The sequence below is a fragment of the Lampetra fluviatilis genome, chromosome 30 (genome assembly GCF_964198595.1).
Source record: "Lampetra fluviatilis chromosome 30, kcLamFluv1.1, whole genome shotgun sequence".
Lineage (NCBI taxonomy): Eukaryota > Metazoa > Chordata > Hyperoartia > Petromyzontiformes > Petromyzontidae > Lampetra > Lampetra fluviatilis.
In genome coordinates, this window is record NC_136304.1 from 4,628,142 (window position 1) to 4,655,783 (window position 27,642).

At 46.2% G+C, this 27,642-nt stretch overlaps 3 protein-coding genes across 8 annotated transcripts in view; 1 reads left to right on the plus strand and 2 right to left on the minus strand.

Annotated features, from left to right (window-relative positions):
• Positions 1-3,932, minus strand: part of PYGL (glycogen phosphorylase L) — a 50,045-nt gene extending 46,113 nt beyond the window's left edge. The window contains exons 1-2 of one of the 2 annotated variants that reach the window (XM_078870372.1): positions 3,809-3,932; positions 1,309-1,593 (exon numbers count right to left, since the gene is read on the minus strand). In XM_078870372.1, the coding sequence (XP_078726498.1) occupies positions 1,309-1,551 (243 nt within the window). In that variant the 5' untranslated portion in view covers positions 1,552-1,593; positions 3,809-3,932. Of the gene's footprint in view, positions 1-1,308; positions 1,594-3,804 lie in introns of both variants that reach the window. The other variant, XM_078870371.1, reaches the window with a different exon arrangement.
• Positions 3,933-6,263: 2,331 nt separating this feature from the next.
• Positions 6,264-16,824, plus strand: TMEM160 (transmembrane protein 160). The gene is made up of 4 exons (XM_078870373.1): positions 6,264-7,112; positions 9,003-9,027; positions 9,350-9,442; positions 10,965-16,824. Exons 1-4 carry the CDS (start codon positions 6,486-6,488, stop codon positions 11,246-11,248), a joined length of 1,029 nt encoding a protein of 342 aa, XP_078726499.1. The 5' UTR covers positions 6,264-6,485; the 3' UTR covers positions 11,249-16,824.
• A 3,592-nt stretch (positions 16,825-20,416) lies between these two features.
• LOC144943152 (neuroglobin-like) overlaps positions 20,417-27,642 on the minus strand; it is a 52,652-nt gene continuing 45,426 nt past the window's right edge. For all 5 annotated transcript variants that reach the window (XM_078870374.1, XM_078870375.1, XM_078870377.1 and 2 more), the window contains exon 6: positions 20,417-21,123. In XM_078870374.1, the coding sequence (XP_078726500.1) occupies positions 20,938-21,123 (186 nt within the window). In that variant the 3' untranslated portion in view covers positions 20,417-20,937. The remainder of the gene's footprint in view (positions 21,124-27,642) is intronic.

Below are 27,642 nucleotides of genomic sequence, written 5' to 3' on the forward strand. Positions count from 1 at the left end.
CAATTAAGTGCAAACCTCGATTGATAAAATGTGCTGTACCTTTAGGAAAGCGATTTCGCGACAAAGGTGTGACCACTGTGATAAAATACGACGGGCGTGCCCAAGCACACGTGCCGCCAACGTTAATTAGTAAGCTGGAGGAGCAAACACGCTCATCAATTAACTGCAGGCAGAATTGATGTGGCCAACTTTTCGGGTGACAGCCCCTTTTTTTTCAGTGTTTCATTTCGCTGTACCGCTGGCATTTGTCACCATGACTTGTATTTCATTTGCAATTCACAATGGACTATTGTTCAGTAACTCAGGTCTGCTTAATGTAGCCTAACACAACCATACGTCTCGAAAGCGAACAGAGCCTTTGTCCTGTCGGAAGAACAGATTTGTCCAGTTGCAGGTAAGGGCCCCTTGAGAGAACTTGCCTTATTTTGCAAGGGAGGCCAAGAAAAAAAAGGACGTTATGTTCAAGGACATAGGAGTGATGTAGAGAAATGAAATGAAAGATGAATGAACAATCGGATGAGTGTGTATTCTGTACGATGCTTCCTCTCCTACCTCAAGGTCTTTGAAGTCTTTTTTTCAAACAGAATTAAAATACGCACGACTGAATGGAGAGTGCATCTGGCCCACGCATCTTCACCTTTCATAATAAAATGTCACGTCAAATTGTTAAAGAACAGGTGTGCATCCCTCACACACCAGGTTTCCCTTTCCTCGCCTTGGTGTCATATTCATAATAAAAAGGATAAATATGACTTGAACAAATGAATGAGTGAATAAATGAATAACTATCCACCTTGTCACACACCTATTCTATTCACCTTGGTGCCATTCTATAGAGAAGCTATTAAATGAGATTTTATCAAATAAATGAATGATTAAAAGTATTAATGGGTGTCCATTTTGCACCACGTCCATCATGTTGGTATCATTATGTCTAAGAGTGGGAAATTAAATAAAGCTGAACAAATGAATGCATTTGTTAATTTATGTGCATCTTGCATCACATCTCTTCCCACACCTTATTGTCAAATGAACGGTTACACGAATGAGCTAGTGAAATACATGTTTGTGCATTCTACAATCATACATCACTCTTTTCTCACCTTGGTGTAATTGTCGTAGTAGGAGATTCCACTAAACTTTAACAAACCAAATAGTCAATTGTATAAATGATTAATGAATACATAGGTTGTGATTTCTACCCCACGGCTCTTCCCGTATCTTGATGTCATTCTCACATCTGAAATAAACGGGTGACCGAACGAGCGAGCGACCGAATGAATGGCTGTTTCGTCCTCCTTCCCTCACCTTTGGGTCCTTCTCGTGGTAGTACTGCTGCGTGCGGATCCATCGCCCGACCAGCAGGTCCCGCACGGAGTGGGCGAGGGCAAAGTAGTAGTCTCTGGGGGTGGCGACGTTGCGATCCTTCACCAGCGTGAAATGCAGGTGGCGGTTGAAATTCCGCTTCACCTCCCCGACGTTCTCCACCTCAACGATCCCCCGCACGCTGATTTGCTTGCGTCGCTCCTGGTCTGTGAGTGGGGTGGACATCGTCTCTGCTCCAGGGTCCTCCTTCACGGGCCTCCTCAATCACTGGAGGAGAATCGCAGGAATTTTGGACGTAGATTTCAGACGCTGTAAAGATGTGGGGTTATCATACGTGATATTTGAAGCTTGTTTTTTTCGCTTGGGAATTAGTATGCCGATGAATTGGGATTGTAATTGAGGTAGATATGTGCCCGCGTTTTTTTTTTTACAAGGGAGAAATAATGTAAAGTACTGTAATCATGAATCCAATTGTGTCAGAGATACTCAGATGGAGACTTTTTCATCCACGCTGAGATGGTGCATTCAGTTCCATGTATGTGTCACACTATTGCCTTATTCCTTAAAATCCATGTTTTCTAAAACTATAATTACTCTCAAAATAACACACATTGTGTATTTGTGGGATGATTTTCAAATGTTGTGGAATTTCCTTGGTATCAAAATGATGCAATATTATAGTAAAGCCTAGCATGCAATAATGCATATATTATTACATTTAAATGTATTCTTATGCTTGAAATACATGCATTAAAACGTGTCAATTGATAATGATTTATGCAAATCATTTGCAAATGTTACATTTCGGCAAATGGAGCCATATAAATTGGTCCAAACAAGATGGGGTGAGAATCAAGAAACAACACAAACAAGATGGTCAAAACGAGAATACAATCAACCGATCCTTCGAATCGTGACCCCAAAATTGTGACAATTCACGCAATCGCTGGGGGAGTGGGAGGCGAATGCATTATATTCCTGTAGATAGAACACTTGCTTGAGAAAAATAAAATCTTCATACATTTAGACTGGAAGACTAAAGGGCATTTAGCAAGGTGAGTCTGAAATTTATCCTGAAGATACCACTTCAGCATATGCGGACATTAATCAATTAATGTGCCCGGTGTCAGTGAAATATGGTGACAATCTCCCACAAGCAGCACAGCGTGACAAGGCCTTCATCCAGCAGTGGATGTTTGCAAATATTACCTATATATTGTCACTATGCCTAAAAATATCAATCAGCTGCAGGGTGCACTATTCAGTACTGTACCAGAATATAGTAAAATGTTTACGGTTCAACGCAATGTTTGGCCAACAGTTGCGTGCATGACTTTGTTTTTTATTAGTTTAATTTTTCGTGGTTGCAAAACAGGTCTGCACAACTTGGGGCAGTTGTGCATTTCAATTAATTATATAATCGAGGAAAGCCTCAACCGAGTCTCAAGACTGTTTCCCAGGTGTCTACCGTTCTCAACAAACACGGAGAAGTTGGGCCATTGTCGAGCCAAAGTTGGTGGTAAAAATGCCTCCAACCCCATGCCAAAGTTGGGATGCTGCTATACGGTTGTTGGGATGTTTGGCCGATGTCATGTTTTTATTTGAGAGCAAAACCCGCATAAAAACCACCACGCACACAACAAGGCGATGATGACCTATGAAAGGTTCCGCACAGATGGATTCACGAACCCACCTGTTTGCCGATCTGTCTCATGGCCACCTCGCAACAAAGCGGTGTGTTTGGGAGTCGAAATAGGCTGGTGATTTGTTACATTACCAAAACAATTAACGGATACAATTCGCAATTGTAAAGTGTTAACATACGGGCAATGCAATACTAACGTGATATTTTTATGCAGCACGGTATAACATTAAAATACCAATAAAGAACACATATACCAGTCCAATGTAGGTACATTCGTTATCAACTGGTGCTACAGTATTTCCATATAGTCCACATATATTATAATGTATCTAGCACAAAGTATGCGGCCACAAGTCCGGTCCTTTATAATGAACTCGTTCCGAATAAAGTGCTACTCTTTTTTTTTAAATGTCCCAGCACGCGGGCAGGGTCAATGTCGATGTGGTTATTGTCGTAGGGTGACCATATTTCACCACGTTCGTCAACGCGAGTCGGATGAACAAGAGGTGGCAAGTTTCTGACATCGTTCGCCACCGATGTTACACAGCCGTAGGCGGCGATCGGATACAGGGTAGCCGAGTTCATAGCGCAAGTTAATCCATTCCACCGCTCTTATCACGATATATATACATGGCAATAAACACACGGCTTTCTTTTAAATGACAGCAGTCAATGTGATTGCAACACGGTATAATAATTCTCGCGTAAAAACCCATCGCGACGTTTTAACGTCTGAAAGCGCCGTTGCAAGTAGCACAAAGTTCAAACTAAGACACACACAATACCCAGACACGTGTCAGCTAATCCACAATGTTACAACCACACTCGCTTACCTGCCTGGGGACACGTGCGAAACAACGTGAACGTGCGTGCGTGCGTGCGGATGTGCGTATTGTTCAATGGTGCCAGGGGCTTTAATTCAAAAAGTTAAATGTCCCCTAGCATCCTACCCCCAACTCCTCCTGCACAAGCGAGGAAGATCGTCTCATTGGCCGTGTTCGTGAACGGGGTTGGGATTGCAACTCGTAGGGCGTGTTTGGGGGTGGCCTCGTGTGGTGTTGCGGCTTGTGAAGAAGGCGCTGCTGCTGCTGCTGGGGTCGATATAATTAAAATGTGTTTCGGGCACAAGGGCGCCGACACTATGCGTGCAGACATGTGGTGTCTGCGTGCGAAATGTCCTGTGTCTGTGCGCAATGAATCCACCGTGACCCCCACCACCACCAACTACAACTACCACCACCGCCATCACCACCAGCCCCCACGGTGTTGTCGAGTTTGTGAATAGACGAAAGTGAATGTACACGGGCGACGACCGAAACCGCTTTGTTCATTAATGTCGCGAATGCCACGCGCCGTAACAACAATTCAGGGGCTCTCGTACTGGTAGGAACCTCCTGGTTACACACCAGCCCACAGGGGATTATTGTGTCCGTCCGTCCGTCGTGCATCCAAAAATGGGAGGGGTGGGGCTGGGAGGAGAGGGTGGGGAGGGGCTGGGTGGGGAGGGTGGAGAGGGGCTGGGTGGGGAGAATGGGGAGGGGCTGGGTGGGGAGGGTGGGGAGGGATGGATGGGGAGGGGCTGGGTGGGGAGAATGGGGAGGGGCTGGGTGGGGAGGGGTGGGGCTGGGTGGGGGGTGGGAGGGGTGGGGCTGGGTAGGGAGGGGCTGGTCACCCCGTGGTGCCCTTATAAAACTCAACGTTTAACCTACTCACGCCGGCTTGTGCCCGCCCTCACAGTCGGGCATATTTGCGGAATCCACCACGCCGCCGTTGACCCTGCAGGCCATTGACCGAGCAACCCAACGTTCCTACCAGCTCCCTCCGCAGGAATGTGTTTTAAGTCGTGAATGCCACGCGCTGTAACAACAATTCAGGGGCTCTCGTTAATTGCCCATCGACCGCTGCGTCAAAAAGGGTGGCCCAGCCAAATCAGTTTTAAGAATGAACTCTTCCACGAAATTAATCGTCAACGCAGCGACAGGGTAAACCCGCAACCATGTAACACTGTGATGTTTAGAATTTTTGCCAAGGAGTAATTTCTTAAATAACTATGAGCCCCTTTTCAATCCACTACTGGATGATGATGATGATGACAAAGTGACACATTTTCAAGTGAAGTGAATTAATGTTTAAAAGTCCACCAGAAAGGGGCTGTCCATAAATGACGTCACGCGATTTTTGGACGATTTTTGACCCCCCCCCCTTCGTCACACGGCGTCACAAAAAGTCAGATCCCCCGTCAAATATGACGTCACAAAGCTCTGTCCCCCCCCCCCAAGATAAAACATGCTTCAAATCGCTTTAACTATTGTCATTGTAGTGCGTATTTAACGTGCCGCTGCACTCTGATGTTGTAGGAGGAAACATTTATTAAAAAGTATATTTAATTAAGTAGAACGTGCTGTCTATATTTATTTAAAGTTGCGCATTTTGATGTGACGTCACATTTCTCAACCCCCCCCCTCGTCACACATCGTCACAAATGTCTGACCCTCCCCCCCCTAGGTGCGTGACGTCATTTATGGACGGCCCCAAAGACTGGCAATTTCTTGCACGAAAATAAATTGAAGGAATAATATGAGCAAATGACGCTATATGAATAATTATGAACCAAATAAACCCCATATAACTTGAGAAATAAAAAAGCTGCTGGAAAGATAATATTAAAGCAATAATACATGGAATTAGTCAAACATCCGAATGTATTCTGGAAGAAAAAAACCAATAGGTATTTTGCATATATATTTTAAAGTTTTGCTGGCTGGAGGGAAGAAGAGATGGGCGGACCGACATTCAAATCACATTGACGTTGCGAGTCGTGAAAGAATAAAATATTTAAAAATACTTTTTAAAAAAAAACACGCTTTAATGAAATGTACTGTCCGAGCTGCCCCTCCCCCTTCCTCCATCGCCCCTCCCCTCCTTCCACATCCCCCGCCCCTGGGCGTGGCTCCCCGAGGCTTGCCGTGACGTAAGGGACCACGTGGTGATTTACAGGCAACGTGAGTTGAGCGTGGACAATTAGAGCCGTAAAAATAATTGTTTAAAATATATATATAATTTTTAATGATAGAATATCGTCTTCTCATCAGTATGACATAGCTATACGAAGTTTGCAGTCGATACGACATTGGGAATACGGTTGAAATTGAGGTACATGATTTTTGGATACGACAACACACACATTAAGTTAAATAAAAGCGTGTAAAAAGTTTTAAAAATATGTTTTAGATTTTTTATGATAGAATATAGTGTTGTCATCAGTATGACATAGCTATACGAAGTGAGTTAAATAAAAGCGTGTAATAAAAAAAAGATTTGTAGACGTCAGAACACGCCGGAAAACCCGGGGTCAAAACCCAACGGTGAAAGGTCTTCGCTGCGATAAACATCGCCACACTGTGGCCATGCAAGCAGACACAACACACGGACAGAGAGACTGACGGAGACACACAAACACACCGACAAGAGGGAAGAAAGATAGCCAGTGGGACAGGGAGAGGAACAGAAAGAGATGTCTGCAAGGCTGGCAATGCCGCGTCTCCCCGCCGCCTTGAGACGCGTGATCGGCGGGCCCGGACCACCCCGTCCTGCCGGGGAGACCTGCCCGGGATGGTGGCCCGTCCTCGGTAGGGTTTCTAGGCAAGAAAGGGGGGCCGGGATGGGTGTTGAAACTGGCGCGCAGAGCACGTCTTGGCTGCCCGTCCTCGCTGGGATTTACAGGCAAGACGGGGGGTTCACTCTCGGTACGAGGCCGTCATCTGCTACAGAGGCATGCCGGGGATGGTTGTTGAGCGTCATCGGAAGGGTTTCTAGACAAGACCGGGAGCCCGGCGTCTGTGGCCACCTTGCGTCTGTAAGGGGACCCTGCCGGGTACGGTGGCCCGATCTCGGTAGGGTTCCTAGGCAAGCCCGGGGCGGACGCGGCCTGTACGTCGGCTTCACCACTGGCCCTCTTCGGGTGCCGCTACCGGAGGTCGGACCCCGCAGGGAGAGCCGGGGTCTACACACGGGGACGCACTACGGGGCCAGGCGAAACCTGCAGGGGCAAGGAGATGGACCGGGACTTCAGGGAGCCAACCCCGGGCAGAGGACAGAGGCGCGGGGCAGCACCAGCGAGCTGGACCGGGCAGACGCATTTGTAAGAGGGGATTTTGAGCTTCATATCTTAGAATTGTGTTTTTTCGCTTTGTGTATAGTTTTTTGGTGTTGGGGTTCTTTTTCGTCATGGTCTAGTATCACCATCAGCAGAAGCAGCTTTGCTCGTTCTGTGAGTGAGAGACTGGGACGGTGTTGGTTGAAGATATGGAAGGGCATGATTGATGATAACCTGTGCTCCCATGCACATGGGGTAGATCTACCATGTATGTCGATTAGTGGGGCTTTCAATTGTTTAATGGTCTAGTGCAGGGGTCGGCAACCAAAATAACAAGAAGAGCCATTTCTTTCAAATTCGGTACAAAATTCAGTATTTCAAGAGCCGCAATGCATCTGAGTACATACTGTACATACGTACATATTGTCAAGAAGCAGCCCGTAAAGAGCCGCATGCGGCTCGGGAGCCGTAGGTTGCCGACCCCTGGTCTAGTGGCTCGCCGTCATTTGTGTCCATGAGAGACTGGTGAGTGGTCGTTGAAGATTTGGAGAGCATTATTGATGCTCTGGATCCACAAGGGCATGGTTAGCTCCTGAATTAATCCTCAGTGGTGTTTGAGTAAAATATATATTGTGTGATGAACTGGTGGAATCATCATTTGGGCGAGAGACTCGTCAGGGTTGGGTGATGAATGTGAAATCACGGTCAGAGCCTTTTTCAACAATTTCATAGGTAGTTTAAACAATGTGTGCTATGGGTTCTGGCGTAAAGTAAAGAAAGCTCTTCAAAGTAAATTCAAAGTGTACATCTAAAACTTTATAACAATGTCCTAGTGTTCTCAGGGCACCACTATGTTAAATGGCATCAATTGTTTCTGCTCTAAAAAAAGGGTCATTGCCTAAAACGTCAGCCTATTGAAGGATACACAGTATGTTTATTTTATAAAGCAGTGTAAATGACGAACTGGTCAGTTATTTCACTTGTTCTTGTGCACCATTGCCAACACAGAGTCCCTTGTGTGTTTATGATACATTGTTTTAAAAAAGAAATCTGAAATATGGTGGGTTACAGCCCATGTTGAGTACAGAGCAGGAAATGTGTTGAACAACTGTTGACTTCTTCTTGGTTCTTTCGGTAAAGTCACGTAGAATGGAAATAATAAAATAATAAAAATAAAACATAAAATAATTCTCACGACGTTTCGGCCACAACGCAAGCAGCCGTCCTCAGGTGAAGGACAGGTCTGTCGAGAAGACAGAGTCTGAATGACACACCCCAGGCTTGGAGCGTCTATTTAAGCTGGGAGGGAGGAGGAAGAGCGCCTTGACAAAATAATTTATTTTATTATTTCCATTCTACGTGACTTTACCGAAAGAACCAAGAAGATGAATCCATGCAGTCACGAAAGCTTTAAATCGAAACTGTTGACTTTCCTCAATGTGCTGCACTTATTTGATCGACTTTGAAAGGATAAAGTTCTGCATTAATCTCCGTGTGGAACTTGAACTCGACACCTCGGGGCAATACTGTAAAATGAGTAGCACTGTGTGAGAAGTCATCAGTGGTTACCTTATGGATCAATCTACCCCTGCCATAGGATTTGAAAATGTCAACCACTGGCTCAGGGCTGTAAACGGGGAAAAAAGTGAGCACTGTTTGTTTGAGTGGGAATCCACTCACTTGCCTTTATTGTCCTGTGCCCAAAAATGAGATGAAGTGCATTACAGATGAACCACAAATGTGATTTATAAGTTGCATAATTAAATGTTACACAAGTGGAAAAATACACATGGCGTCGTTTAAAGGATTAATCCTGGATTACGTTAAAGTCAGAATTTGTATGATGATGCACATGCTGAATATGGATATAATTGCACTGAAACTCCACATATCGTAACATTTACACATTCTGAAACATTATCTAATGTCTTGCAGATGATGAGGAAAGCACAGGAAACTGGTAAGGCTCTTAAGCTTACTCATTATATGACTTTAAAGTATATTGTTGAATGTGTAATGCATCAAATACTGTGCTACTTCATATTTTTTACGTGTTGTTGGCAAACCAAGTAACAGACGAAAGAGCAGAAGCCAATGTTAATAAAAGACACCTGGGAAATAATGATTTTTTTTCCCTACATTTATTTTATTAGTTTTTACCGGTATTGATGTGAGTCATGAGTTTATGTACATTATAATATATTTCATTGCTACTATAGTCGATTACTTTACACCATTATTGTTTGGATTTTTTAATGTTAACTTTATACATTTCCTATCAGGGTACCTGTCTTGGCTGAGGAATGGTCTTTTAGCCACTGGCATTGGAATAATCGCCTTTGTGCAAAGCGACATGGGGAGGGAGGCTGCCTATGGTAAGTGTCTTTCGTCAGTGCCAGCAATGCATTCTCTCCTTTCATATTTCAGTATTTCTCCACAATTTTATTACAATTAAACTATCGCATTATATCACTAAACTTAGTATTCAATTGGATCTCTTGCAGAGCAGTGCAACCCTACCATATTAGAAATTCCCCTTAATTTAATACCATATAACTATCTCTGGAATCCCTCTTTAGGTGACCACTGGTCTGCAAACTATGGGGCAACACTTTTTCATCCATTCATTGTATGAGTCAAACTGATATTTTTATTCTCAGAGCTAAAAATGTGCCAAATTATGTGCAGAACAAATTTTATGTGAAAGGGTTTTTGTGGCGGCATGTTGAACCTGGCTGAGAACACCAACTAAACTTGAGAGTCCAGTTTAATTACTGACGGGCGCCTGGATTCTGATCCAAGTATTTATTGGTGCCAGCACAGCTACCCTGCCATCTCAGGAATACTTCCTGTTAGTCATTAGGCATGGTGGTGGTGCAACACCTATAATCCAGCACTATAAAGGTGAGGGTTCGTGGATTGCACAAATGTTACGAAATTCCCTTCCCGTGGGTGTTGGGGTGCTATTCTATGGTTTTCCAGGAGAAAGCAGTCCAGCAAAGTGCGGACTGATATATCTGCCCTGTCCACACAGGATGGAATGTTGCCCCCCTTTGCATGCGTGGATTTTCACCACGTGCTCCAGTTTTGACCCACGTATAGAAACACTCATCCATTGGCATAATTTTTTTTTTATCTCTGTGCCTGTGTGTTTACAGATGTTGCAGCTTTGTGCAATGCAGTTGTTTAAATTTCACTCCATCAAAATGTAACATTGTTAAACAACCTGGAAAGTGGATTATGTATGGAAGACCGGTAACTTCATGGAAACAGAAGAGAGGGCAGCAGATAACACCGATAACCACTCATTGGCACTTGAGGGAGGCAAACGAAGCACTGTGTTATTTGGCCAGATTATAGTCATCACCTGGTTTGGCAGGACACCAGTAATGTAAGAAGAGACATCACTGCATATGCAACGGACATGCAGATGTCTTTATTTGAGGCATGAAAAAGGCACCCACTCACTTGATATGGCTGGTCTATTGTATACTGTCCTGTATAGATATATAACTTTAAGCATCTGTATGCCCAAGTTGTATATATTTGCAATTCGATCCATACAGTTTGAGCACAAGCTTTTAATTGATGAAGCGATTTATTGTTACACCCATAATATTTAAGCATTTGTACATGGGTATGTGTATATGTATGCACTCATGTATATTTACTGTACGTAAATATACGTGAGTGCAAGTGAGCTTGTCAGTGCGTGCATCTGAGTATATTTAGGCGAATGTGTGCGCACAAGTGTGGAAGATTGTGGTGTCATTCGGTAGACTTAAAAACGGTGACATTTCACGAAAGTTTTCTAGTTCACTTCAATTATCTTCAGGCCGTCAACACTCGGTGAATTGTCACGGACGTAGATTTGAAATGCGTTTTTATCCTCCACAGGGTTTTTTATCCTGGGCGGGCTCTGCATCTCGTACGGCACTGCCTCGCACATGGCCAACATAGCGGTGCTGCGGCGGGCGATGATGCTGTCGACGTCAGCCGTGGTGCTCAACACGGTCGGGGTCCTCACGCTGACCGTCTTGTGGCTCACGGCTGTGACGCTGTACGTGGGCCGCCTCGAGGTGGAGATCGTGAGGGACAACGGCGGAGAATGGGATGAAGGCTGTGAGCACTGCCGAGGTCACGAGGGTGAAGAGGAGGGTAAAGGCAGGGCTGACAAGTGAAGGGGATGGCGGAGATCGAAATGGGGGCCCCAGTGGTTTTGCATGATTTGGAAAGTTGAGTTCCATAATGGAAATAAATATATAAGCATGTGGGTTATCAGCGACAGTCTCGTTCTTCTCCATGTTGGTTTTTTTTGGGAAATGTTAACTTTTTGTTAATGACTAACACTTTTATTTTGTGCACATTTTTTTTTTAATATTGTACGTTTGTCATGACAAACATTGAGAGGTTGGACTATTATGTGAGTTTCTGACGTGTTCTTACACCTTACATGCAAAAGCATATTCACGGGTGGTTAAAACAGGTCCAAAAGAAACACTTTACTTTTTTTACCACTTTTGAATATTTGAATATTATATGTTCGGAATATAAATATTTCACAAATGTAATTTTTTTTTATTTTTGACCTGTTTTAACCACCAGTGGAAACTTTTGTATGCACAGTCTAAGAACGTGTGAGAAACTGTCATCATTTTCTAATCTCTCATATTTTGTTTCCTTACATTTCCCAAAAACTAAATTCAGAATGAAGGGTGATTTATCAAATATCTGCAACTTCCTTGATTTATACATTTTCACAACACATCCATACCGCAACCAAAGGTGACATTTCATTATTTGTTTAAAAATACATTGGTTTGATGTTTAAAATATGTGTTGATTAATTTTGCCCATCTGTGCAATTACCTACTATAATCACCCAGAAATGTCTGTCCGTCCTATGTGTGACGTCACTCCACATGAGGCCCACCCCCCCCCCGTGTGGCGTCACTCCATATGTGGCCCACCCCCCTCATTAGTATTCATGAGTGGGTGGATTTTCACAACGCAGAGGAAGGTCGAGCTAAATTAAATAATTTATTACGCAAAGTCGCTTCAAATATGATGTTTCTTTATAGAAAGTGACGCTAAAAAATGAATCTAAGCAACACAGTGCTACATTCGTATGTGACGTCACTGCAAAAGAGACCCCCCCCCTTCATTAATATTCATGCATGCGTGGAAATTTAAACTAACGCACAAGGTCGTGCACTCCACATGCCGCACCCCTCCCCAATAACCATAAGTGGGTGACGTCACTCCACATGGGGCAACCCCCCCCCCTCATTAATAATCAGGAGCTGAACAATTTTTCTATTGAATATTTCAGATTTATTGCAATATACACCCGGGCAAAAAAGCTAGTTGGAACATATTTAAATAACTAATTTCTGTAATTGGCGAGTGTAGAGAAACGTGCCTTGACACTGATGAAAGAGCTGAAGCAATGTCATCAACGAATACTGGAATCTTTCCATGGGACTTTGTGCACGATGTCCTTTGTGGCACTTTCAGACCTGAACCCCAGCCGCCTTCATCTTTCCACAACTCAATGACCCGCAATTAACACCACCACATCAAAGTTAATCATAAGTGTGTACACTCATAATCAACCCGTCTTGGCACTCCTTCTAGGGCCAGACTGTAAAAATTTTTTGGAAACGGTTGATTAGCTTCTAGAAGAGGCCTGAAAACTTGGGATAATGTTGAGGTGAGTTTAGCTCGAGCAATAGCAGAACGCAGAGTAATATTGCGGAGTTGGGTAGATATGTCATAAAAAATGATGCTGAAAGTAGCGAAGTGTGAAATAAAAACATTGCATGTGCATGTGGTAACTGGCAATATATTTTTTTACAAGTGATCTCAATAGTTATTAAATTGCTAGAACAAATATAGCTGCAAGGCTTCCCCAATGAGTTTAATATCAGTAGGTGCATTTATTACAGAAGAGCGTTTGCTTATGAACCAGCGCCGACAGCATGATATGAAACAATATTTAAGATTTTTTTTTTTTAACCATTGTTTGTCTTGGTGAATTTAATTGCCTTATATAAAAGCTCCACAGATGAAGTTGACATTAAAATTACTGTAGGGCATTTTAACAAGTGTAAAATATAGAATAGCACTCACCTGGCATTGCAAAATTAAAATATTAAACTTGAGAGACAAACGCGCACATGTAAAGCCTTCACAAGAGAGATGTTACCCAAATGCTATGATCTTGTACTGGATAAATATTGAGTGTTGGTATATACAGTACCTATTTATGGTATGGTGGACATTACTACTACTGCGGTGTACAGTGTAAGCCTGTTGCAGATTACCAATCAATAAATATTTTTATTAAAAAAAACGAGATTCATTTTTGTTTGGCCTTTTGTGGTAGCAAAAAAAAACATCTGAACGAATACTCTGGTTTTTTCGGTAAAGTCACGTAGGTAAAAAATAAAATTAAAATAATTAAATCACGACGTTTCGGAGGCAACACAAGCTTGTAATTTATTTGATTTTTTTACCTACGTGACTTTACCGAAAAAACCAAAGAGGATGGGACCCTTGCAGTCAAGAAAACTTCAAATCTAGAATATCTGAACGAATACCAACATCGCACATCAAAAGAATAATACACGCCAATAAAACTGCAACTTTTGTTTTATTGAGTTATGCTCATTTTCAGAATGCATATGGCTTTCTGCAGACGTGGTTAAGATTGATCTATGTGGAAGAATAAATGGGATAAAGTTTGACCTTCCAATTTAGATGTACGGTGCTGCCACAGCTTATGCAGTAGAGGGCACCCAACTCATTGCATTTTAATTACCGCATGGCCAGTGGAAACCTCGGGCAGTGCCAACCTCCTTAAGCGAGAAGCTCCAACGTGTTTCAGAGTTGGCATTGTTTATACTGAGCAACATTACTCGTGGCGAGTAACCGATTACCGTCACGCCCGTTGAAATGCGCTTAATTGCTTTTCAAAATGCACACAGCCTTTTGTCGGGATGCCTTGGCCACTGCCATCAGTTCTTCGTCCACTACAGCAGAGCAGCATAGCACCGTGTTTATATTGACGCACAGTAAGCAGTCTGTCATTAACGCGTTCAAACGCAAGGTTATCCAAGCAGTTGCACAATTAATGAAAAAAAAAATAGGTTTACCGGTCACCAAACGTTCTACCGCAATACACCATAACTAAATAAGCAATGAACTGCGTACATGTTATTACTTAGTGGCCCAATTTCTCGTCTGCTTACATTTTCCCCACCTTGTCCGTAATTTGTCCAACGTGTGCATTTTTTTTCCTTTTACGTACACGAATAGTCCTGTTAATCCACTGCTGGATTGAGGGCATTCCCATGCCATTGATGGTCGTGGGGGTTAATGACCACACTTCACCCACGCGCTGGTCACTGCGGGTTGGGAGCATAGAAGCACAGTACAACTGCACTGCTTTGCTACCCACGGATGGACGCAGCATATTGGGGTTATTTATTTCATTGCACATAACCCGACTGGCCACAGCCGATGCAAACATGGGAATGTGCTAATTTGCTGATGAACAATGGACCCTCTTGTTCATTCCTCGAGCAACATTCGGGGCTGAGTGATTGCAGTCGAATAAAAGGGAAGAAAAAAAATCTATACCGGGTCGTATTATTATTTCTTGCATTCAATATTTATTTTAAGCAATTCAGCCAATTAAGGACATTTTAGCTGCAGGACGTGATTAAATGCGAGGCCTGTTATCGACCCCACCGAGGAATAAACTCTGTCTGCCTGACCCTCTCCTGTGCGATGGAGCTGTCAGAACAGAAAGGTTGGCCCAGCAGGTTACGCTCGAGTTTACCGAAACGCTGTTTTTTTTTTTGACACGCGCTGCCAAATTGAATCGCACCTCGAATATCGCGCAGTGAAATGTAAAACGGGCTTCGGTCGGAATGGCCGCGGAGAGACTGAACCCCCCCCCCCCCCCCCACATTTCGCCTTTTTGCCACTACACACCGCCACAACATAAAGGACTCGTGACGAACAAGCGCGGCAGAGGGATGTAATAGATCACGTTTGCTTTTCGGCGGCAAGCTACGATACATTTAAAACCACCGTTGAAATACTACATTATATATATAATATATACATTACAGTGACACAGTACTGCTTGTTACATTTGCATGATACGTAGACACAGAGTACAGACTTTAAATATTTGGACGAACGAAGCTCATGACCCTAGAGCTAACGGGTACGAATCAACGGGGCTATAAATCCCACAGCGGTCCTTTAGTCTTCTTCTCCTCTATGCTAAACGTTTTCAATGAACTGAGTTGCGCACGGAAAGCGGGCACCGTTGTCCATTTGTTTTTGCAAAAGAAGGCACGATTCGACCAAAGAGCGGTTGTCGAGCGCGGAGGGATGAACTCGCTGACGCCGATTTGGCTGTGCCGCTCGCCGCCACCGCCGCCGGGATCGGCATACCTGTCAACCCCTTATCGGTGCCCTGCCTCATTACAGACCGATTCTCAGACCGTATTGGTCACCCCGTGGCCCCCTTATGAGTCTTCAACGTTCATCCCACAAAGTCCCATCACAGGTGGTGAAACACAAACAGACAGACACTTTTTTTTTCTTTCCACGCTGTACGTACCGCCGTACGGACCGGAAAAAAAATCTCAATTTCCATGTACAAGAATACGGGTAAACCGCAGTGCCGGATTATCCTCGTAGCAAAAGTAGCAAATGCTATGGGCCCCGCACTTTCAAGGATCCCGCGATAAATGCTTTCAAGCTATCAATTCCGGTTCAGTGATTCTGCACTTGCTCTATTATTATAGTAGATATACTGCCTTAAATTTGTCTGAAATACTGGGTGTTTAAGGTTAGTGATTTGTCGTATTATCTGGCTTTATAGCCAATGAAACAATACAATGACTTTACTATGCAAGTAAAAAAAGATTGTGTTTAAATAGATCCGTGTTTTTATTTAAATGTAGGGCCCCTTTATAACATATGCTACAGGCCCCGCACTAGCTTAATCCGGCACTGTTAAACCGTACGGGTTGACAGCTATGGATACGTGGAACCGAGAAGAAGAAGACAGTTGCACACACACACACGGGTGTGGTGCACAGAGCGAGGCGAAGCGGACCCGTGGCGGGTCACTGATTGACAAGGGGTCACACGCAGACGAGACAGGCACACGCCGCTTGAATGGCCAATTTCTTTGCTTGGCCGAGGCATCCGCGCTTTTATGCCACCCCCTGAGGAAGATCAGTAATATAGCGAGCGGGCAGCCAACAACAACAACTCTGCCCTGACAACAAGAACAACAAAAACCCCAACCATCGTCTTCTGGTGGAGTGGCACTTCCCTGACGACGTGTCTTGTTTAAGGGACAACCTGGTCGAGAGTGATGGACTGTCGGGGCTGGCCACATTTACTATTCAAGTCGTTTGGCGTCGATCCCATTGCCTTTGTTCAATTAATGCAGCTTCAGTAGCCAGCCGCCTCCAACGCACGCTTGATTTACTGTCATATACGTCTCGGAGTAATTGACAGATGAAACGTCATTTAAACGGCCCCGTGCGTTCGCTAATGAAAGCTGCCTCGGCTAATAACGTGTCTGTATATCAACATAGAAAATATATCAAGTGAAACTCTGGCTGATTCCTTAAATTAATTTTCCTTAACGTGACGATTCAGCATGCTTATGGCACTGTATTCCTCTTGCAAATGACCGTAATGAAATGTGATGCGAGTCAATATGATGTATCTGATATATGTTACGATTTCTCTAAATCCTGCTGAAGGCTAACACGGCCACACAAGCAACAGTCTGTAAATCACCCAAGAGCTCAATCTTACAAAGGAATTCCACGGAATTTCTCTTCGATTTTTTTTTTGAGAAAACGCTAATTATTTTTGTGAGCGAAAAACTCGATCAAATTAATTTTCATAATAAAAGCATGCTATAGTTTTTGTTAAATTTAATATTGAGAGCTTTCAACTTATGGGCAACATTAAACCGCGTAAAACGTTACATTTCAAGAACGATGTGAAAAAATATGTATACAACACAATTCACAAATTCTAAACCAAGACAGTGTTCCCATTAAGGTCCTTAATGCGAATATAAAAATTATGCAATATTGCTGCTCAAACACATTGCAATGTTACGCCTTTTGTCGCTGCGCATTTAACAGAAAAAAGCCAAATACTGCCACTTCTAAAATGTTTGCTTATATGGTGATCGTGAACCGTTATTTCATTTTTAAGCGTTCTTCCACACCGTCGACGTTCCAATAGCTTACGCCTACTCGTCGGGGCTGTGAGCGACTGAACAACAGGCTCAAGTAAATCCCTCGCTTGCTCCCTGCCCCACCACCACCACCTATCCCCCCAACCACTCCGGCTGCTCACAACGGCCCCTTCAATTGTATCCGCAGCGCAGGTGCTCGAGTGAAAGTTTCAATAAGGCGGCGGCGGCGGTGACGGCGTCTTGAGGCGCGGGGCGCTCATGCCCTTCCTCGACCTTCCTGCTGCCTGGCGCTGGAAATAAGCCGGTGGAATGAATGCGGCGAGACGCGGAGTGAACTCCCCCCCCTCCCCCCCGACGAACCCCTGGGAATTGATTGCCTTCCGCCAACGCACGCGAACACGGTCAGCTTAGTTACCTCTTGCAAGCGACAGGCGTAACCACAGGGGGGGCCTGCCACACCTTGTCCTGGGCTTTCCCACGAGGCCCTATATTTTCAGGCTGCTTGCCGCTGCTGGTGTCCTGGGAAATCTCCTAGTCGTCCCAGGGGGCATTATAGGTCTCGGTTTTATTGTTGTCAGTTGCGTTATAGAAGTACACCACTGACGGCAACGCATTCACACGCAGTGTTACCCAGTCCCGCTATCGTGAGACATTCTTCTTCGTATGTGCCCCGGTTTCTTATACATCAGGAGGTGGAATGCCTACAAGCCTTGGCAAAAGTAAGATAAAGAAAAACCGAACCCATTAACGCGGGTCAAATTACTAACTTTACAACATGGCTTATTTTTAATTTGCCGAGCCATCACCAAATTTCCACAATAATTCGCAGTCCAATGCATAGGGTAGGATAAAGCCCAGTTGCACCCAGAGCGTGTGCGTGTCTGAAAACCACAGGTGTCGAATGGACAGCGCGGTGAAAGTGTGTGTAGCGGTTAGCGCGCTGCGCTGCGAACCCGGCCACCCGGGGTCGATTCCCGCTCACGGTCAACACCAGTGACGATTATCTGAACAGGTCCTGGGCCTCACTTAGGTCGACTCAGCATCAAATGGGTACCTGGTGCAGTGTGTAAACATCGCCACTGGGGAGACAAAGGCGGCCGGTCGTGATGCTGGCCACCCATCCCGTCGTGTGCCGTGCCAGCCATCATAGGCGCTCGCGAAAAGCACTTGCCCCAACAGCCCGTGAAAGGCGATACGGGGGGAATCTTTGCGTGTGTGTGTGCGTGTGTGTGTGCGTGCGTGCGTGTGTGCGTGTGTGTGTGTGTGCGTGTGTGTGTGTGCGTGCGTGTGTGTGTGCGTGTGTGTGTGCAAGTGTGCAGACATGAACGGCGACCGCTAAAACGTGCGGAGACGCCTGCCAGGGCACGTTCGGCCCGTGAGAGATTCGCACTCGCCAGGGGGTGTTTGGGGGTGAAGGTGTGTGCGCGAAAATCGCCACGAAGCCAGGTCCACACACACACACACGGGCGATCAGCAATCGCGCAAAGAAATCTCTCTAAATCGCGCAAACTTAAACCGCTTTGTCCACACGCCGAGCGAATAGTTTGGCCAACGATGAAAGCACCGTGGCATGTCATTCAGGATCGCAGTAACAACCATTCGCGAGTCGCAAACGTGCAAGCACGCGATGAAATTTGCGACTACCAATCGCTGAGCAGATGCTTGAAAGTCGAGCATGCCATCACTGTTGCTCAACCGCTTGAGCAAACTGCTTGCAACTGGTTGCAGAGACATCTGTTCCGCATCCAAGCATGCAACCGGGTTGCACGCAACTCATGATTCAGGTTTTGTGGACCCGACTGTTGACGTTACCCTTATGTTGGATCCTCCAAAAATAAATGCATCGCACCTGGCTAAAGCACAGCAACGCGTCGTCATGCCAGCCATGTGCTGGCTACATTTGGTTGTGCTCATTAAAGCCAGCTGTACTCCCCAGGTGTGTTATTCTGTACAGCGGTGCCCGATTACAACAAGAACTGGAAAAATATCCGACTTGCCGGCTGCTCCGTCAACCTGGTTTTGACGATCATCTAAAGTGGAGTTACGAGGAGGTCAAATGTTTCGCACCCCCCCCCCTTCCCGACCATGAAGGTACTTTCATTGAGTGACAGTGAAACTTGGTAAACACGTGGCACATAGTTTTTCATTAAGTATTTGGGTGGGCGGGGACGGGGGCATTTAAAAGTGTATATCTATCCGAGACTATCTCTTACAGGAGTTGCAATCATTGGTGTGCAGTTGGGGGCCGTCATGGCTCTATTACTGGGCCACAACCTGGCCTAAAGAGCCAGGCACATGACTACTGTTCGACTCAAATGTCATCAGGAAACTCACCCATTGCTGGGGGGGGGGGGGGGAAATGTATGGCACGGCCTAGAACCTACAAATTTCAGGACGATCTACAGAAACAGTCGTCATATTTCTTTAGTTGAATGAGGATGTCAATCATAGGTAGAGGTAAAAAGGAATGTATTGAGCCTTGGGAGTGGAACAGTGGCAGGGAGTCCGCAACACGGATGGCAGGGAGTGGGAGCAGGAAGTCCAGACGGTGGGGGCAGCAGAGGAGCAGGAGCGACCTCCCATTGAGCGAGGGTTGACATAGAACAGGGCTCCCGTGTAACATCTGTGCCGAGTTTCACTGGCACAGCGCCACTGTTTTATGCCGATGGTCGTGACGCAAAATATCGGCTGTGCAGGCTGTGCAACTGCAACACGGCGAATGGGCTGGCTGGGGGGTGCCCAGGTGCCGGGCTAAGAAGACGGAGGGGTCATTTGACAGTGAGGAGAGCCTCATCAATCCCTTGTACCAGGGCCCCGTGCCAACGACATTGTGCCGCCGGGTCAGGGGAAACATTTTCCGACTCACCCTCGTAGGTGCGCACGTGCCCACAATTTGCCTGATGGTTGCCGTTGTAAAAAAAAGGGGTCAACAGTAGGACCACGACGCTCTGGCTGCAGCCCCTGACGATATTGTCACGGTCACGTTGCGTGCGCGAGGTGCTACGCTGTGTTTTTATCGTTTTGCTAGAACAAATTATCGACGATATCCCCCCTCCCCCCCCCCCACGCTCTGTACTTCTCCCTCCCTGCCCCCCTCGAGGTCCAACAATGCCACCCCCTCCGGGTCTACTCAATCCGCAATCCCTGAATACGCGGGCCCCCCCCCTTCCCCCACGGCCTCACATCCTCGTCCTTCATGCCAGGAGGGTCAGCGACACGAACAACAATTACGCCCGCCGGGACCCCGCGTCCAGTAAACCTTTCGCTGTGGCCGCGGCCACTCGTCGCGTGCCTACTCGCTCCGGTCACACGGCAGAGGCCCCCGTTAAAGACGACGACGACAAACAACAACAACGTTCGGTGAGATATTCAAGGTTTTTTTCGGTAAAGTCACGTAAAAAAAAAAAACCTAAGAATATGAATCCTTGCAGTCACGGAAGCGTCAAATCGAGATATTCAAGCCCTAAGTCGTTACCGGCACTCGTCAAACTGCGTGGGACTGAATACCGGCGCGGTGTCAGGGTTGGCGTTGGGGTGGTGGTGGGGGGGTGGTGGTGGTGGGGGTGGGGGGGTTGTGGGGTGGGGGTGGTGGGGGGATGTTTTGCGGGGGGCCTCGGCTCAGTTCGCCGGATCTTGAGTGGCGGCGTCGGCGTTGATCTTGGCCGCAGCGAGGGCCGCCTCGTCCACGGCGCTGGCGTTCTTGTCGCCGATGCTGTCGCCGCCGGCGACCGTGCCCAGCACGAAGCCGGACTCCTCCTCCCTGAAGCCGCGCTCCATGTTCGTCGTGATGTACTTGAAGAGGGCCTGCCGCAGAACGTATTGCCGACACGTTAACGACGACGACGATGATGATGATGAGTAACATACCTGTCAACCCCTTATCAGTGCCCTACCTTGTTACAGACCAATTCGGACCTCATTGGTCACCCAGTGTCATTATAAATTTCAACGTTCATCCTACAAAGTCCCATCACAAGGGAGAAACACAAACAAATAGAAATGTTTTTATTGAAACGGCTGTACGCCGTATGGACCTGAAAACTCAATTTCCCTCGACAAGAATACGGCTAAACCGTCTGGGTTGACAGGTATGTGAGGATGGTAAAACGATGGCAGTGTATGAAAATGTCAGCAGCGGCAGCAACAACTGCATTAAGTTGATAGCTGGCAAGCAGCAACGTACGTACTTGTACGTTAAACTTCTTTCGCACCGTACGTAGCCAAGCGTGCTCAAAATAGCGACGCCGTGAATTGCCCAGGTGCTTAATCCCACAACAAAATTCGGAGGGCACCCTCCCCACCCACTGGTGGCAGACGAATGCCCACTTGCAATCGGTGCAGTCGTCACCTTGTGACGAGGCCATCTAAATGCGGACATTAAGTACACCAATTCAAACGGCAACGACTGCAGTGTAACATACAATGATGTCCTCATGGTCTGTCGCCCCCTTCACCAGCATCCCTTCTAGCAATGTCTCCTGCTTAGTGTGTGATGTCTCGAGCTTGTGTATCTTCCCTCGTCCAAGGGTTCCTCTCTCCGTTCTGTGTAAGTGTAATTCCATGCGTGCTTCTCTCCATGGAGTTATCAGATGCTTGTTGTGTGTGTGTGTGCGCGTTTCGTTTGCGGTCCGTACGGTGCGAAAGAAGTTCAACCTACATAGAACAAGCTCAACATACGTACGTTAGTTGTTATTTTTGTTTTACCCCATATTTTCTCTCAGTTGCTCACATTTCCGTTCCACGCGTCATAGCCGAAGATGTGAAATGAGCGAGTTCAAAAGAAGCACTGAAATAAATCAGATCATACGGGTCTCCTGACATTCATCAATCGACATTGTAGAGTGTGATAACTGTGGTGTCGGTGCCAATGTACCGTGAGCCAGAAGTAGCAATAATGTTTTTTGCTAAACTGTACACTAGACGAAACACGTGCATATAACCGGTGCATCGGCACAACGCGATGCCCTGCTCGCGAAGCCAGACTTAGCGCAGAGTGGAGCACTCGTGTCAGGGGATGTGGTTTCAGGAAACCGTTCAAATGCCACGGTTCAGCGCAAGAGATAACAGTGAGTAAACATCACTAAACAAGAGAGAGAAAAAAACTAGAAAAACAAATATCGGCCAAACATCTTTTGTTCGGCCTCAAATGAAAAATAAACCCCATTCGGTCAGAACATTGACTCGTTATTTCTTCTGTCTTTCAACAAAGCCCTTTTTATTGCCTCCAACGTCTGTATCGCCTCTGTGTGGGAGTATCACTCGTTACTGTTACTCATGGAGTGCATCTGTGCGTCTTTGTTGTGTGAGCGGGCGTTGGAACGGTGGCGCAGAGGTAAGCGCACTGCGCGACAAACCCAGGCCATCCGCGTTCAATTGCGGGTCCGCGAATATCTGAACCGGTCCTGGGCTACCCCTAGGTGGACTCAGCCATGAATGAGGACCTGATGTGGCTCGTAAACATCAGAACTGAGGAGACAAAGGCAGCCGGGTGTCATGAGCCGCACTACCACATCGTCCATTGCGCTGGCATAGGTGCTCACTAACAAGCACTTACTCCAGCAGCCTTTGTAGGCAACACGGGGGATATTTGTTTTTTCACGTTGGAATACGAATGGGAAATGCAGTGTCGAGTTCAAAGTCCCGTCAGGGCTGACTCCACTCATTGCCACGACTGGCGTCCTAAAAGCATCATCTCCTGGAGAGGCTGCACCACTCGGTGGGATGGACTGGTGTCCGTCACAGGAATGTGGAATTTCCATCATTGCCCACCGCCCTCCACCGTAAACAGTAACGGGAGATGAAGATCGCCCGATAAACTAATTTCTGGCTGCCTCATGTCACCCTATTGTTGGCATTCAATTTTCCATGTGTACCACGTCCGTCATGTCTCAATGACTTTACCTGGGGGAGTCGATGGGAGTCTCTGGAAACCAATTAAAGAGCGACAGAAATGAAGAAGCGACGGAGACGTTGACCTGAATTGCTTATCATGTAAACAAAACATGTCACTCAAGGCAAGGAAGAAAAAAAACAAGCATTGCTTCGGATGAAAGCGTGTATTGCACGCCCCACAAACCGACAGGTCAGTCTTGTGAAGGGCATTTCAGTGGTAACTGTTTTGCATGTACACTCCAACCTTTGTCAGCTTCGATTATAGCCAAGCTAAGGGCTAATTGGGAAGGATCGGTGGTGCAGCGGTTAACGCACTGAGTTACGGTGGCGGCGTGATGGCAAGGAAATGTTATGGCCATCGTTTGGTGCACAAGAGGTCGCTTGTTCGATCCCCGTGGTGGTCGCGTGGATTTTTCTCCGGGTTCCTCCACTTTGACCCTCCACATTTAGAGATATGATTTGGCTGCGACTATACATTCCTGCTTGTGATGATGATGATGATAATATAAGCCACTTCGATTAGCTATCCTGTGTGGCCAGGTCACTTTGGCAAAAATAATTAATAGCTCAGTGGGCTTTACCTGGTAAATGAAATAGTTTTGCTTGGGCAAAAAAAAAAGATCATCTTGATGATTTTAAGTCCGATTCCCCGTCAAGGTCAACAGCAATGGTGAGTGATTTCCTATTCGGCCCTGTGCACCCTCATTCACCAAACCTGCACCGACCGGCATGTTGAAGTATAGTCCAACAACCCCTATGACACGGTGTGAGAGGGGACCTTCATCCAGCAGTGGAGTTTGCAAGGGCTGTATACGAAGAACTAATGTGGGGCAGCACGCCTCTGGCACGGGATGTGTGTGGCTCTGCCCTCGTTTGGAGATGCTTTTCTCCAGGCTCTCAAGTTTCCTCCCACGCTGAAAAATAATTAAAAAATATATAAGATGGGCCATACATGCCCGAGTAGGACCCTCTTGAAAATATATTGAGTCTCGATTTAAAGCTTTCGTGACTGCAGGGATTCATATTCTTGGTTCTTTCGGTAAAGTCACGTGGAAGGGAAATAATAAAATAATACAAATGTAACAATAAAATTATCACGACGTTTCGACTGCAACACAAGCAATCATCATCAGGTGTGAAAACCACAATCGAAATGTCGTGAGAATTTAATTGTTTTATTTTTATTATTTTATTATTTCCCTTCTATGTGACTTTACCGAAAGAACCAAGAATATCTTGAGTCTCGTCGCAGGCCCGTCTACATCAACACACAGGAGCTAATGCAACAGAAACATATTTTGGTTATTTGCAAAACCAAGCACGCACTGCAGAACGAGCTATTCTCTGAGAGAGCCCGGAGGCGAGCAGATGAAATAAATAAAAGCGAAAAAATTGGCACGAATGAATAACATTGCGTCCGTCGCACGCTGACACGCTGGCCTGGCAGATGGTTCGTGCATTTTCAAAATTGTAAAGCGCAAACTTTTTCTACAAAACAGTTGAATAAGCAGAACGGAACAGAAGGGCAATGTTAACGTTAATGCTTGCAGAACAACGGCATGGGCTGGTTACGATTTCATAAGCCCCAAGCCTCGCTGCATCAATTTTAAAAAACAAAAATAGAGTTCAACCGCCCGTAAATGAGCGTGGATTCACCCACGTTCGTTTCTGTGTTTTCGCCCACAGAGTTTTTTTTCGGCGGCCGTGCTTTTCGCACGATTACCTCGAAACGCCTCTGATCATTCCGCTCGACTGTAATCATTCAGCGGGGAATCTTATTTTTTCATATTTCAGCAGCCTCGTAGGAAAAAAAGAGAGCGGTCACGTGAGCTGTAGAGCGCGTCCCAGGTGTAGGGTGAGGATTACAGATCCACGTGCGGTGTGCCCAGTGCCACGTGCGGTGTTCTCAGTGCCACGTGCAGTGTGCTCAGTGCCACGTGCGGTGTGCCCAGTGCCACGTGCGGTGTGCCCAGTGCCACGTGCGGTGTTCTCAGTGCCACGTGCAGTGTGCTCAGTGCCACGTGCGGTGTGCCCAGTGCCACGTGCGGTATGCCCAGTGCCACGTGTGGTGTGCCCAGTGCCACGTGCGGTGTGCTCAGTGCCACGTGTGGTGTGCCCAGTGCCACGTGCGGTGTGCCCAGTGCCACGTGCGGTGCTCTCAGTGCCACGTGCGGTGTACACTCAGTGCCACGTGCGGTGTGCTCAGTGCCACGTGCGGTGTGCTCAGTGCCACGTGCGGTGTGCTCAGTGCCACGTGTGGTGTGCCCAGTGCCACGTGCGGTGTGCCCAGTGCCACGTGCGGTGCTCTCAGTGCCACGTGCGGTGTACACTCAGTGCCACGTGCGGTGTACTCTCAGTGCCACGTGCGGTGTGCTCAGTGCCACGTGTGGTGTGCCCAGTGCCACGTGCGGTGTGCCCAGTGCCACGTGCGGTGCTCTCAGTGCCACGTGCGGTGTACACTCAGTGCCACGTGCGGTGTGCTCAGTGCCACGTGCGGTGTTCTCAGTGCAACGTGCGGTGTGCCCAGTGCCACGTGCGGTGCTCTCAGTGCCACGTACGGTGTACACTCAGAGCCACGTGCGGTGTGCTCAGTGCCACGTGCGGTGTTCTCAGTGCCACGTGCGGTGTGCCCAGTGCCACGTGTGGTGTACACTCAGTGCCACGTGCGGTGTTCTCAGAGCCACGTGCGGTGTGCTCGGAGCCACTGGGGGAGGAAAACAACGCCAATGAAAATAAAACGCGAGCAAATGTTTTTTTTTCGCAGGCGTGGGGAGTTGGCAGAGCTAACGAATGTAATTTAGCAAAAAAAACCAGCGGGAGTTGTGAGATTCTTAGAAACAGCTGGTACCCAACAACCGAAACGCATAAAACTGCAAAAATGTTACGTACGATCGTTTAAAAAAATTATGGCTCAGTTGCCACTAATGATGATGATTTAGTGGTAGTGCCAGCTCCCCAATGAGAGTCCACAGGAGAAATTATTGTTCAGCCTCCCTATACACATACCCCTCCACCCCCCCTTCACAATATATAAAATGTATAAAATTATCGTGATAAAACAGTAGATGTAGTGAGAAGAGAGATGCAGATCGATGGCAGGCGTCGTGAGATGAGAGAAGAGAGATACAGATGAGACAGAGATATGGTGAAATTATAGAGATGCAGACATGAGAGAGAGAGATTTCGTGAGATGAGAGGAGAGATCAGATGCTGACAAGATAGAGATGAGAGACATTAATTTGTGTTAATTAGTTTGTTACTGTACATTTAGCAGGATTTGAACATGAGCTGGTATTTCATGTACCCCTCTTTTTCATGAAATTCAGGGCCACTTGAGTTGATTTGGGGCCCGAAGTTTTAGCTCGTGCCGTCAACCAGAGATTCAGTTGCGACAACAGCGTTTGACAAGCCCAGGCATTTTCATTTCATGGACTGGAATGCAGACCGCCGAATGAAACTATGCTTTACATTGTAACTTTTATATTAAAACAGCTGACAAAAGAAAATGTATGTTCTTCTGAAGCGAAACTTACAAAATAAAAACGAATGTTCTTCCGCAATGATTGATGTACCTTAATAAGCAGGTGAAGGGCCCACTGCAACGCACTGTCCTTTATGAGACGTGGATGATTGTATCTCAGGAAAGACGGTTCATATTTTTTTTCAATCAAAGGTCAAGGTCAAGAGGTCACCCACAGCAAATGGCGTTGACGCCACCACATTTGCTTCCTTCTCTTCTGCATCTGCCATCGCTTCCTTCTACCCGACCTCTTGGGTCTGATAATTCATAATTGTTTTTTTACCCTTTTATCTGGCAACAAAACTGACACCTTTTTTTACAAGGAGTCATGTTTGCATTGACCACAATACCTGCAGTCGTAATGCAAACAAAAAACATAACTCTGATAATGTATGCACTGTCCTTGAAGTTGATTGGTCCACACTCGAGACAGCTTTCCTTAGAGCCTGGTCTCACATGGTGTTGGACCAGATGACGCCAAAAGGCGCACAACTCAAAGACAATGCACCATCAGAGTTTGAGAGCTCGGGCTAAGCATTTACACCATTGGAACCTCATTTGCCAGTAGAAAAATATAATAATTGTTTTGTACCCTTTTATCTGGCAACAAAACTGACACCTTTTTTTTACAAGGAGTCATGTTTGCATAGACCACAATACCTGCAGTCGTAATGCAAACAAAAAACATAACTCTGATAATGTATGCACTCTTGGGTCTGTTCGGTAAATTCGATCACCTTCGCCTGGCTTCAGCAGCTCGCCTTGGTACACAGTGACAGCTCCTTCAAGACCTATCTTAAAGTCTTACGATTGCTCTCAAACACCTGGGTACTATTCCAGTGCCTGCCTCGGTAGCCCAGGCATTCTCCAAGCCATCTTGTTATTTGTGGCTCCCGAAACTGCAAAACTCA